The sequence below is a fragment of the Hyperolius riggenbachi genome, chromosome 9 (assembly GCF_040937935.1).
Source record: "Hyperolius riggenbachi isolate aHypRig1 chromosome 9, aHypRig1.pri, whole genome shotgun sequence".
Lineage (NCBI taxonomy): Eukaryota > Metazoa > Chordata > Amphibia > Anura > Hyperoliidae > Hyperolius > Hyperolius riggenbachi.
In genome coordinates, this window is record NC_090654.1 from 58,102,522 (window position 1) to 58,116,401 (window position 13,880).

Sequence of the window (13,880 nt, forward strand, 5' to 3'; positions counted from 1 at the left end):
ATGGGGATGTTCTGGCCCAACAACTGGACATTCATGCAAAATGCATCGTCACTGAGAAGAGAAGTCGCCTAAGTCACAAAAGTGTTCAGTACCTGACCTTTATCAAAATGAATGAGGCATGGATCCTGGAGGCCTACTGCCCGCCCCAAGACTAAGTCAGTCCCCACACACAGCATCTCTGCCTGCACGCCGTGTGACTGCCTGCCCCAAAACTAAGTCGCTCCCCACACAGCACCTCTGCCCGCAGGCCGCTTGACTGCCTTCTCCACCACCACCAACAGGGTCCAGGACTCCAGGGGGATTCCTGAATTTTTAAGGCTGCTGCTAGCAGTGGCCGCTATACTAATTTTTCTGGTGCGTGTACATGCCTGCCTAATTTTTCTGGCTACGCTGCAGCTGCAAAAACAAAACAAGAGGCATGTACATGTGCCAATTCCCCTTCCTGATCATTTCCTTGCCGTGGTGAAGGGGCTTCCGTATCACAATGAAGCAATGACCGCCGGCTATATGAGTGTTGCGGGGGGGGGGGGGAGGGTGTCACACCCAAGATAATAAGGTTGTTGCTTCATTGTGGACAGACCAAATTTGATCAGCTGGACAGTCACTGTTCTATCATTCAGCTACCTCAACCCGGCGACCATATGGGCTGGAAAGCCGCCATCACCTGCACTCTCGTCATGGTTTGCACCGGTCCAGCACGGCCGTCACTACACAAACAGCTGTTTGCAGTCATTGCATACCTTTTACTGCATCTGTAACTGCACATTGTATTATACCTGGCAGTCAGTGCATACCTTTCACTTGAATGGATGGCAGACTTGCCCTCCATAACAGATTCTCGTTACAGGTAGTGAAGTCGATCAGTGTCACATACAGCAGGGCCTCGAAAGTCCTCCTGTATTGTTATTTTTGGTCACTACCTCGGGACGTGCATGCCATGCCTGCTGCCTTCCTTGGATGTGTGGTAGCCGTTCCTGCTCCTTTGCCCACAGCGTGCATGCTGCCTTCCTTTGATGTGTGGTGGTGGTAGCCGTTTCTCAGGCTCCCACTCCGGACCGGAATCGAACCCTGATTCCCCGGCCATTACCCGTGGTCACCATGCTACTGAGAAAGTACCATAGAAAGTTTCACACAGTTGAATGAATGGCAGACTTGCCCTCCATAACACATTTGGCAAATGCTTTCGATTTGGTTCGTCTTGCGCTGGGTCAAGGGTCCATCTGACCACAGATGCCTGGTCTGCAAAGCGCGGTCAGGGCAGGTACATTACTTATACAGCAAATGGGTCCTTACTTGGATGTGTGGTGGTGGTAGCCAGTTCTCAGGCTCCCACTCTGGACCGGAATCGAACCCTGATTCCCCGGCCATTACCCGTGGTCACTCACAATGGCAGACTTGCCCTCCATAAAAGATTCTTGTTGCAGGTACTGAACAGCAAGCAGAACAAGTATTTAAAAAAATAGATGTAATCTTTAACAATGGTAGAGAAAGAACCATCGAAAGTTGATAAGGCAGTCAGACATTACCTGATATCACTGAGGAAGAGCAATCTCGCCATGGTGCGCACCAGTCCACCATGGCCGTCACAACACAAACAGCTGTTTACGGTGCGTTACACAGTGAGTTTGGTGTGTCAGTGTGAAGCAGAACTCTAATTACACTCCCTGATTGATGTATACACATGCAAGATATACATTAGGCCTACAATTTAGCATTCAATGTGATTTCTGCACTTAAAACGCTGCTTTGCATCAAATCAAGATTTTTCCCCGGGACTTTTGGCATTTATCTCACTCCGCCATGCCCCCCTCCAGGTGTGAGACCCCTTGAAACATCTTTTCCATCACTTTTCTGGCCAGCATAAGTGTTTCTAGTTTTCAAAGTTCGCCTCCCCATTGAAGTCTATTGCGGTTCGCGAAAGTTTGCGCGAACTGAACTTTTGCAAAAGTTCACGAACCGAAAATCGGAGGTTCGGGCCATCTCTACTCCTCATATACTCCTCATGATTGAACATGAAACAATGATCCATTCCCATTAGCTTTTGTACCAAAGCAGATGTGTTTTGATCTGGTTAGGTTGCAGTTGTGTGGATCTTCTGCTAGGGGCTATGGAAGACATAAGGGGCTACCTCTTGCTGTGGATGTCCATCTGACACCCTTCATCCCCAGTCATCGGGAAGTCTGCCTGTATGTATGGCAGGTGGCTACCACTCATCGCCACCAAAAAAAGCCTGGGAGCCATCCAGTTCAGGGCAATGTCAGGCTTGCAAGAGCTCAGCTGTGAGCATGATTTGTTGATGATTGAAAAACCAAGCTAAAAGAAAAACAAAGAGACTTGCAATGGAGTTAAGTCATGGTCCACTGGTGGCCAGAGAGAGGGTGTGTGCCATAAAGGAAAATATTACTCTCCTGAAAGCCTAGAACAGGCCTGGGCAAACTATGGCGCACGGCTGCGAGCTGGATTTAGCCCACCACAGCTATGAAGCCAGCCCGACGATAGAGGGTGGGATTCTGCTCCTCATCCCTTCTTCTTGCCGCCGTCCGTTCAAAAATATGTGCAGGGAAGAACATAGTCAATCGCACTCTCCAGCTGCGATCTCCATGGCATCGGTGGTGTCATGTGACCCGCCGTCAGTACATACCAGCGTGTCACATAATGCCGCCATCGCCATAGATATCAGCGCTGAAAAGTGCAATTGGTTAGTTACCACCCAATCTCTCCCCGCGCCCGTTTTCTCCAGGGAATGGGAGCAAGGGAGGCAGACGGACACATTCTAGAGGAAAGCGGCCCAACCAGAGAAAATTTTGCCCACCCCTAGCCTAGGACGTTGATGAATGAGAGGAGATTCTTAGAGACGTACACCCCGTCTCCTCAACAGTGGTGTAGCCGCTGCAAGGCACTTCATTGCTGTCTGCGACCTTCCAAGAGCTTCCAGGTGCTCAGCCAATATCCTGACCACATTCATTGACTCCCTACCTCAAGGATGGCTATAGACCTGTGAGTTGGTTATCCAGGGGCTTCCCTCTACTGAGGTAAGTATCTAACTGTTTACTTTTTAAACTCACGGGAACCCAATAATAATTGCATGAGCTGCATCTTAAAATGAAGAAAATGAGAAGGATGATCGCCACTGCAGGTGTTTTATTCCAACAAGCGAGGCACAATAAGCAGTACACAACAGTGTTGCTAAAAATGATCACATACCATTTCAGCGAAGTGTGGTGGTGCGGTGGGTGCTGGGGACAGGTGCCTGACGGCCGTTTCGCGCTGAAAATGCGCTTCTACGGAGGCTGCCTGTACCACAGCGAGAGAGAAGTGTGTGAACCCTGCCTGCATCACCCCAGTGTCTGCTGTCTTTGCTGCAGTGCCAACTGTTTCCTCCTCCTTCACCTGCATCTTAAAATGACATTAAAGCAAAAAAAAAAAAAAAAACTTATGATATAATAAATTGTATGTGCAATGTGTAGTACAGATAATTAACAGAACATTAGTAGCAAAGAAACGAGTCTCGTGTTTTTATTTTCAGTTATATAGCTTTATTTTTATAACATTACATCATTGTCTAATATCTGCAGTTTATAAATTACACTCTGTATTTTAAACTATGAAAGAGAGCAGAGCTAATGACCCTTTGAACTTTCCTGCAGTAAAACCTAAAGCAAACAAGAAACAGGGAGTGACAGGTTGAGAGAAGTACTTCAGAAAACAGAGCTGTAGCTGACCAATCTTGGTTGGAGAGCTCAGAGAAAGGGGTGTTCCTTCCATTGGGTGCCAAGGGAGTGGCGCACCAGGTGACTGACAAGGAGGGGGTGTCACAAGGCCTCCCACAGAGGCCATGAGCAGGAGGGGAAGCAGCGCAAGAAGGAGGGTCAGCGGGGACAGCGGCGGGGAGGGGGGCCAGAACTCATCCCTCCCTCACCTGGGTTTCCTCCTTCTGTACTCTTTCCCTCCAGATATGCAGTCAGCAGGCAGGCGGAGAATAAATCACCTGACTTCTGCTTCACCGTTGCCACAGGTCTCCGCCTTCAATGCTGCCCCCTGACTAGCGGAAGTGAGCAACATTGAAGGCGGAGACCTGTGGTACGTGTGGGTGACGCTGCGCTCCAGCGCTTGGAACGTGGAAGTCCGCATATCAGAAGGGGGAGAGTGCAGAAGGAGGGGACCTAGGTGAGAGAGGGGGGTTCTGGCCCTTCTTGCACTGCTTCCCCCTCCTGGGGCCAACTATGCTACCTATACTGGGGGCAACTATACTAACTATATTGGGGCAACTATATTATCTACACTGAGGGCAACTATACTAGCTATACTGGGGGCAACTATACTACCTAAACTGGGGGCAACTATACTACCTAAACTGGGGGCAACTATACTACCTAAACTGGGGGCAACTATACTACCTAAACTGGGGGCAACGATACTAGCTATACTGGGGCAACTATACTACTTACACTGGGGGCAACTATACTAGCCATACTGGGGCAACTATACTACTAACACTGGGGGCAACTATACTAGCTATACTGGGGCACCTATACTATCTACAGTATACTTGGGGCAACTATACTACCTACGCTGTGGTCAACTATACTAGCTATACTGGGGCAAATATACTACCTACACTGAGGGCAACTATACTAGTTATACTGGGGGCAACTATACTACCTAAACTGGGGGCAACTATACTACCTATACCGGGGGCAACTATACTACCTTCACTGGAAGCAACTATACTAGCTATACTGGGCAACTATACTACCTACACTGCACTCACTCCTTTCCTTTTTTATTTATTTTCTAGGGTGTTTTTAATACGCAGCAGCGGGTGTCAAATGCCCCAGGTATGCCACTGCTCAGAGAAGCTCTTTTGCATAGATAACAAGTGTAGTTTCTTATCTCTTTCTGTACTGAAAAGACTCACATCTTTGCTACTAATCTTCTATTTCTTAGCTCTACTACATATACAAATCATTATATTAAGCTGTTTTTTTTTATCATAAATATTGTACAGTGACCTCTGGTGACCATTTCAGAAAACTGCATGCCACCATTATTATTTGCACAAATACTGACCTCTTGTGGCAACGTATGAAAGCTTTATCTTGGTCATTTTCTTTGGAAAAGGCTATTTGTTGACTGTGACTGTTTGTCAGCAGCATTTGTCAGCCAGCTGAGAGAAGTATGTAAGCATACCAATTGTGTGATGTAAAGGGTTTGTAAATATTAAATAGGACCTTTACTGAAAGCAACTTTATGATTAAAATTGCTTATATTAGTCAGTGTTTGCCCATTGTAAAATCTTTCCTCGCCTTGATTTTCATTCAGAAATTATCACCTGGCGACATATTTACTGTAAAGGTTTCTCATGGGAAAGGGGGTATCAGCTACTGTTAGGAATGAAGTTCAATCCTGGGTTACAGTTCCTCTTTAATGCAGCTTGGAATCGGACTTGTTAAAATTAAGCAGGAAATGAATTTTAATGGCCCATTTCCAATCTGCAAACAATTTGCACTGAACCCTCCTGCCAGCTGGAATCATTAGAATCTCACTGGCCGTCTCTATCAGTATTCCATATGAAATGATGTCTATGAAAAGAGAGTTGAGTCATGAGCTCATGTGTCTTCAGCCTTTATTTCAGCACACATCCTGGCCATCAGTGCGGTTCAGCTTCCAGGCAGCAGCTTCCTGTCCTGATATAATGGCAGGCGCTGGCAGCTCAGCACAGGTAGACCCGTCCTCCGTGTCCCGTACACACTGCGGAAGAGAGAGACTGCTGCTAACACCACAACTGCAGACTTTCCTTACGTACAATATGAAATGTGAGAAGCTGCCACAAGCTCAGAGAGTTACAGATAGGATCAGGCTCACATACTCTGTAAAGGTGCGTACACACGCACTACTACAGAGAACGACGGGTCCGTCAGACCCTCCCGCTGGGCGGTCGTTCTCCCGACAGTAGTGCGTGTGTACAGTCTGTCTGCAGACTGATAACGGATCGTTCAGAAACAGCCTTATCAGTCTGCAGACAGACTGTACACACGCACTACTGTCGGGAGAATGACCACCCAGCGGGAGGGTCTGACAGACCCGTCGTTCTCTGTAGTAGTGCGTGTGTACGCACCTTTAGGAAACCACAAAGGCAGAGAAGTAAATGACCAGGGCTCGGCATTCTTAGCGGCCTATATTTCATCTTATGTGCTACGGGGAGCCGAGCTTTCATAATACTGTACATAGATTCACTGACTACACACTGACTATACACAGCAGCATCTGCCCATCACAGTGCTTACATATCTGTCGAAGCAGGTGGTTTCGGCTCACGGTGCTCAGTGCCAAGCGTCAAAACTAGGCGCCCCATAGCAGTAATGTTATACTGCGCGGGGCGCATAAGGGTAATTCGGGGCTCCAGCAGTCGCCGGACCCAGAATTACATCTCCCTCTGAGTTGCGACGGCTTAGAAGGGGGAATAGCATTTTACGCCGCTGGCAGGCCTGGATTTACATCACAGGGGCCTATAGGCACAGATGTCCTGGCAACTTAGACCTCGCCCTCCATGAACCTACAATATCCCCGCTGAACCACACTCCAGGTGTGCTGGCTGGTCCAGCTGTCATTTCTCCCTTTCATTCCTTGCCTGTCATAGATAGGTCGCCAGATCCATCCTCGGTATTAGGTAGCTAGAGGTGCCCCAAGTATTAGGTAGCTAGAGGTGCTGCTGACTGAAGGGAGATCTGATCAGTGGAATGCTAAGAGCAGGGTGAATAACCTCTCATTTACATTCCACTCGTGACTCTGAATTGGGAAGGAGGGAGGCACTTGGGGAGGAGAGTGAGATGCCTTTCCATCTTCAGGTGCCTGTAGGCACGTGCCTACAGTGCCATATGACAAATCCAGCCCTGGCCTCCGGGGATTTGAACGGCAACAGGGTAAGCCAAAATTCTTCTCACCCTGCGCCCAACTCACCGGCAGTATACACATGCGTAAGCCTATCTGTCTATGCCGTCTCTCACAACCTCTTCTTGTCAGGAAAGTGGTCACAAAGACTACATTACACTAATACACTAATACTGTATATGCAATACTAGGGACTGTATTCAGGAAGCACATGGCTATTTTATCAATAGTTCTGACAGCTCCGTGGTGCGCATTGCACAATCAGCACAACCAACATTACCAAGGTAGAGCGAACATTAACAAGGTGCCGTGTGTTACGCTGCTTGCACAACACAAAGTGCCCTGGCAACATGTGTTACCTAGGTAACGTGGGTTGCACTAACTGCTTATCCTGTGCTACAGAGTTGTTGGAAGTACTGGTAAAACTGCTGTGTGCTTCCTGCATACAGCAATTTTACTGAATTTTACTTAATATGCCCCTTTATTCTGTCAAAAACCTACGTGGGTCTTGCCTTTTTGCATGATCGCTAACTCAGTAAAGGAACCAGCCTTTAAAGGGATTCTGAAGTGAAAATAAAGCTATGATATAATGATTTGTATGTGTAGAACAGCTAAGAAATAGAACATTAGCAGCACTGATATGAGTCTCATATTTTTTCCAGTACAGGAAGAGTACTTCAGTTGTTATCTATGCAAAAGAGCTTCTCTGAGCTCTCCAACTAATTTAGTCAGAGAGCAATAATATTTTCTGAAGCACTTATCTCAACCTGTCTCTCACTGTTTCTTGTTTGTTTTACTGCAGAGTTAATGACCCTTTGAACGTTTCTACTTTGTTTCTTAGTTTTAAATACAGAGTAAGTTTGTAAACTGCAAATATTAGAGAATTATGCAATGTTATAAAATAAAAATGAAAAAGCTATGTAACTGAAAATAAAAATATGAGACTCTTTTCTTTGCTGCTAATGTTTATACAATTCATTATATCATTAGGTTTTTTCGCTTTACTGTCACTTTAAAGCGTTGCTATCATAAATCCAGCATAGTGGGGTCTGAACCCTTCTACAGCAGTGATTATAGATTGATGGTATACCTTGAAATAAATCAGAGTACTCAATATTGGATTTTATATATAAAGGTTGTATTGCAGGATACATAGTAGAATCTCATTATAGTAAATGCTGATACAGTAAACTCAGTCCCCAGGTCCTGGGATCATGCATCTGTATAAACACATAATGTATGACAAATTCTGATATAGTAAACTACTGGTATAGTAAACTACTTGGCCAGGTCCCTTGAAGTTTACTATAAAGAGATTCTACTATATACAAGAACATAGTGTCACTCCAATCTTTCCAACAGTTACAAACCGCTTTCAGGCCTTGTTCACATTGCGTTCCGTTCGTGTGTCCGTCTGCGTTGGGCTGTTTTTGAGGTGTCTTTTTTTTCTGATTCCCGTCGCTTGGGTGGGCGATTCGTTTTTGTGCTTAGTGGTTTTCTAAGCGTTTTTTCCAGAGCGGTTTTGTAATTCACTCCTTAATGCAAGTCAGGAAGTGAACTCTTTGGTCCTGATTCACAAAGCAATGCTAAGTGTTAGCACGCTTGTGAAAAGCCCTGTATTACGTCTAAAGTTAGTTTAGGCGTGATAAATAGCACTCGCGCGCAAAACTTTGTGCGCAAAATGTTGCATCGCGTTGGGGTGCGACCTTAACGTTGCATGGTGTGACGTTAAGGTCGCACCCCATGCGACCTTATAGGCGCATCGGGTGCACCGTTTTCGTTTCACGCGCACTGCGCCGTGCGCGTGCAAACTTTTGTACCCAGGACTTTGCGCGCGATGTGATTTTAAAAAACGTTGCTAACCTACTTAGCACCCTGGTTAACACGCCCAAAGTCTTTAGGCGTGCTAAGTAGGTTAGCACCGCTTTGTGAATCGAGGCCTTTGACCCAGGAAACCGCGAGCGCAATCGCCTTAATGTGCATTTTTGTATGTGTTCGCCGATTTTCGTATACCTTCCATTGACGGGGAATCGTCCCGAAAATGGAACACGCAGCGCTTCCCTAGCCGCGCTGATATGAAGCGTTTGGTGGGTGATTTTAAAAATCGCCCGCGTGTAAAAAAAAACGAAAATGCCTACAGTGTGAACAAGCCCTCAGAGAGGTACATTTCGCAGGTTAGCTAGCTAGTCTTTCTTACTTTAGGCCCTGTACAGTTAAAGAGAACCTGAACTGAAAATTAAAAGTAAAAATAAACATAAACACGTCATTTACCTCCCATGTAGTCTACTCATCAATCTCTTTCTCCTCTCCTGCATCCTGTTTGTTCACTGTGATCAATGGAATTTTCCGTCCTCCATTTTGAAAATGGACATTATCCCATAACAGTTTCCTGGTGAGCACACTGTTAAACTGTAACATTGCCCACTTAAGCCATAGGGAAACATGGACATTACCTTTCATAATAAGTTATAACTGACAGCAGCTGATATATAACTGACAGCAATTGGTATATTTCAGTTGTGACAAAATATTGTCAGAACTGGAAGGGATCACTGTAAGAAGAAAATGCTGAGCCTCTGAGAGGAACTGATGGTGAGGTTAGTATGTAATATTCATTTGCAGCTACGTCATGTGTTTATTTTAAATAATTTTACTCAGTTCAGGTTCCCTTTAACCACTTGAGGACCACAGTCTTTCTACCCCTTAAAGGGATACTGTAGGGGGGTCGGGGGAAAATGAGCTGAACTTACCCGGGGCTTCTAATGGTCCCCCGCAGACATCCTGTGTTGGCGCAGCCGCTCACCAATGCTCCGGCCCCGCCTCCAGTTCACTCCTGGAATTTCTGACTTTAAAGTCAGAAAACCACTGCGCCAGCGTTGCCGTGTCCTCGCTCCCGCTGATGTCACCAGGAGTGTACTGCGCAGACACAGACCATACTGGGCCTGCGCTATGCGCTCTTGATGACATCAGCGGGATCGAGGACACGGCAACGCAGGCGCAGTGGTTTAAAGTCTGAAATTCCAGAAGTGAACCAGAGGCGGGGCCGGAGCATTGGTGAGTGGCTGTGCCAACACAGGATGTCTGCGGGAGACCGTTAGAAGCCCCGGGTAAGTTCAACTCATTTTCCCATGACCCCCCTACAGTATCCCTTTAAGGACCGGCCACTTTTTTTCCATTCAGACCACTGCAGCTTTCACGGTTTATTGCTCGCTCATACAACCTACCACCTAAATGAATTTTGGCTCCTTTTCTTGTCACTAATAAAGCTTTCTTTTGGTGCTATTTGATTGCTTCTGCGATTTTTACTTTTTATTATATTCATCAAAAAAGACATGAATTTTGGCAAAAAAATGATTTTTTTTAACTTTCTGTGCTGACAATTTTCAAATAAAGTAAAATTTCTGTATACATGCAGCGCGAAAAATGTGGACAAACATGTTTTTGATAAAAAAAAAACCATTCAGTGTATATTTATTGGTTTGGGTAAAAGTTATAGCGTTTACAAACTATGGTGCAAAAAGTGAATTTTGCCATTTTCAAGCATCTATGACTTTTCTGACCCCCTGTCATGTTTCATGAGGGGCTAGAATTCCAGGATAGTATAAATACCCCCCAAATGACCCCATTTTGGAAAGAAGACATCCCAAAGTATTCACTGAGAGGCATAGTGAGTTCATAGAAGATATTATTTTTTGTCACAAGTAAGCGGAAAATGACACTTTGTGACAAAAAAAAAGAAAAAAAAAAGAATCCATTTCTTCTAACTTGCGACAAAAAAAAATGAAATCTGCCACGGACTCACCATGCCCCTCTCTGAATACCTTGAAGTGTCTACTTTCCAAAATGGGGTCATTTGTGGGGTGTGTTTACTGTCCTCGCATTTTGGGGGGTGCTAATTTGTAAGCACCCCTGTAAAGCCTAAAGGTGCTCATTGGACTTTGGGCCCCTTAGCGCAGTTAGGCTGCAAAAAAGTGCCACACATGTGGTATTGCCGTACTCAAGAGAAGTAGTAGAATGTGTTTTGGGGTGTATTTTTACACATACCCATGCTGGGTGGGAGAAATATCTCTGTAAATGACAATTTTTTCATTTTTTTTACACACAATTGTCCATTTACAGAGTTATTTCTCCCACCCAGCATGGGTATGTGTAAAAATACACCCCAAAACACATTGTACTACTTCTCCCGAGTACGGCGATACCACATGTGTGGCACTTTTTTGCACCCTAACTGCGCTAAAGGGCCCAAAGTCCAATGAGTACCTTTAGGATTTCACAAGTCATTTTGCGGAATTTGATTTCCAGACTACTCCTCACGGTTTAGGGCCCCTAAAATGCCAGGGCAGTATAGGAACCCCACAAATGACCCCATTTTAGAAAGAAGACACCCCAAGGTATTCCGTTAGGAGTATGGTGAGTTCATAGAAGATTTTATTTTTTGTCAAAAGTTAGCGGAAAATTGATTTTTATTGTTTTTTTCACAAAGTGTCATTTTCCACTAACTTGTGACAAAAAATAAAATCTTCTATGAACTCACCATACTCCTAACAGAATACCTTGAGGTGTCTTCTTTCTAAAATGGGGTCATTTGTGGGGTTCCTATACTGCCCTGGCAATTTAGGGGCCCTAAACCGTGAGGAGTAGTCTGGAAATCAAATTCCGCAAAATGACCTGTGAAATCCTAAAGGTACTCATTGGACTTTGGGCCCTTTAGCGCAGTTAGGGTGCAAAAAAGTGCCACACATGTGGTATCGCCGTACTCGGGAGAAGTAGTACAATGTGTTTTGGGGTGTATTTTTACACATACCCATGCTGGGTGGGAGAAATAACTCTGTAAATGGACAATTGTGTGTAAAAAAATCAAAAGATTGTCATTTACAGAGGTATTTCTCCCACCCAGCATGGGTATGTGTAAAAATACACCCCAAAACACATTGTACTACTTCTCCCGAGTATGGCAATACCACATGTGTGGCACTTTTTTGCACCCTAACTGCGCTAAAGGGCCCAAAGTCCAATGAGTACCTTTAGGATTTCACAGGTCATTTTGCGAAATTTGATTTCCAGACTACTCCTCATGGTTTAGGGCCCCTAAAATGCCAGTTCAGTATAGGAACCCCACAAATGACCCCATTTTAGAAAGAAGACACCCCAAGGTATTCCGTTAGGAGTATGGTGAGTTCATAGAAGATTTTATTTTTTGTCACAAGTTAGTAGGGATGCTCATTCGGATTCCACGAAAATGCAATTTCCGAAATTCCGCTCGGAAATTGCATTTCCGCATCGGAATACGGAAATCGGTAATGCAAGTGTGTTAGGCGGATTTCCGCCGGAAATCGCGGAAATTTCCGCCGGAAATCGCGGAAATTCCGCCCGACTTTAACATCGATTTTCTCAAAAACTATAAAGTCTTTTTGAAAACTTTTTTTTGCATCTTGTTCAGGAGATTCTGCTTAATAAACCCTGAAAATTTGGTGTTTCTAGGACTTACGGGGGCTGTGCTATTAACCGCTAAATTCGGCTGATTTTTACTGTAATGTAAAATGCAGAAAATCCGCATCTGCCTATTTTCTGCATTTACATTACAGGAAAAATCAGCCGACTTTAGTGGTTAATAGCAAAGCCCCCGTAAGTCCTAGAAACACCAAATTTTCAGGGTTTATTAAGCAGAATCTCCTGAACAAGATGCAAAAAAAAGTTTTCAAAAAGACCTTATAGTTTTTGAGAAAATCGATGTTAAAGTTGGGCGGAATTTCCGCGATTTCCGGCGGAAATTCCGCATCGGAATGCGGAAATTGGTAGCGGAAAGCGGAATCGGTATTTGGCAATGGCGGAATGCGGATTTACCGCGGAATCGGAAATTGGCATTTCCGACCATCCCTACAAGTTAGTGGAAAATGACACTTTGTGAAAAAAACAATAAAAATCAATTTTCCGCTAACTTTTGACAAAAAATAAAATCTTCTATGAACTCACCATACTCCTAACGGAATACCTTTGGGTGTCTTCTTTCTAGAATGGGGTCATTTGTGGGGTTACTATACTGCCCTGGCATTTTAGGGGCCGTAAACTGTGAGGAGTAGTCTTGAAACCAAATGTCGCAAAATGACCTGTGAAATCCTAAAGGTACTCATTGGACTTTGGGCCCCTTAGCGTACTTAGGGTGTAAAAAAGTGCCACACATGTGGTACCGCCGTACTCAGGAGAAGTAGTATAATGTGTTTTGGGGTGTATTTTTACACATACCCATGCTAAGTGGGAGAAATATCTCTGTAAATGACAATTGTTTGATTTGTTTTACACACAATTGACCATTTACATAGAAATTTCTCCCACCCAGCATGGGTATGTGTAAAAATACACCCCAAAACACATTATACTACTTTTCCTGAGTACGGCGGTACCACATGTGTGACACTTTTTTGCAGCCTAGGTGCGCTAAGGGGCCCAACGTCCTATTCACGGGTCATTTTGAGACATTTGTTTTCTAGACTACTCCTTGCGGTTTAGGGCCCCTAAAATGCCAGGGCAGTATAGGAACCCCACAAGTGACCCCATTTTAGAAAGAAGACACCCCAAGGTATTCCGTTAGGTGTATGGCGAGTTCATAGAAGATTTTATTTTTTGTCACAAGTTAGTGAAAAATGACACTTTGTGAAAAAAAACCAATAAAAATCAATTTCCGCTAACTTTTGACAAAAAATAAAATCTTCTATGAACTCGTCATACACCTAACAGAATACCTTGGGGTGTCTTTTTTTCTAAAATGGGGTCACTTGTGGGGTTCCTATACCGCCCTGGCATTTTACGGGCCCAAAACCGTGAGTAGTCTGGAAACCAAATGTCTCAAAATGACTGTTCAGGGGTATAAGCATCTGCAAATTTTGATGACAGGTGGTCTATGAGGGGGCGAATTTTGTGGAACCGGTCATAAGCAGGGTGGCCTTTTAAATGACAGGTTGTATTGGGCCTGATCTGATAGGTAGGAG

At 44.8% G+C, this 13,880-nt stretch overlaps 3 protein-coding genes across 7 annotated transcripts in view; 1 reads left to right on the forward strand and 2 right to left on the reverse strand.

The window, feature by feature from the left end:
- LOC137532397 (V-type proton ATPase catalytic subunit A-like) overlaps positions 1 to 5,503 on the reverse strand; it is an 83,489-nt gene extending 77,986 nt beyond the window's left edge. The window contains exon 1 of the mRNA XM_068252833.1: positions 5,071 to 5,503. Within this exon, the coding sequence (XP_068108934.1) occupies positions 5,071 to 5,107 (37 nt within the window). The 5' untranslated portion in view covers positions 5,108 to 5,503. The remainder of the gene's footprint in view (positions 1 to 5,070) is intronic.
- The window catches only part of GGA1 (golgi associated, gamma adaptin ear containing, ARF binding protein 1), a 468,858-nt gene that overhangs the window by 332,083 nt on the left and 122,895 nt on the right, over positions 1 to 13,880 (forward strand). The gene's annotated exons all lie outside the window — the stretch shown is intronic.
- The window catches only part of ASPDH (aspartate dehydrogenase domain containing), a 62,144-nt gene continuing 53,873 nt past the window's right edge, over positions 5,610 to 13,880 (reverse strand). For all 5 annotated transcript variants that reach the window (XM_068252839.1, XM_068252838.1, XM_068252836.1 and 2 more), the window contains one exon: positions 5,610 to 5,751. In XM_068252839.1, the coding sequence (XP_068108940.1) occupies positions 5,714 to 5,751 (38 nt within the window). In that variant the 3' untranslated portion in view covers positions 5,610 to 5,713. The remainder of the gene's footprint in view (positions 5,752 to 13,880) is intronic.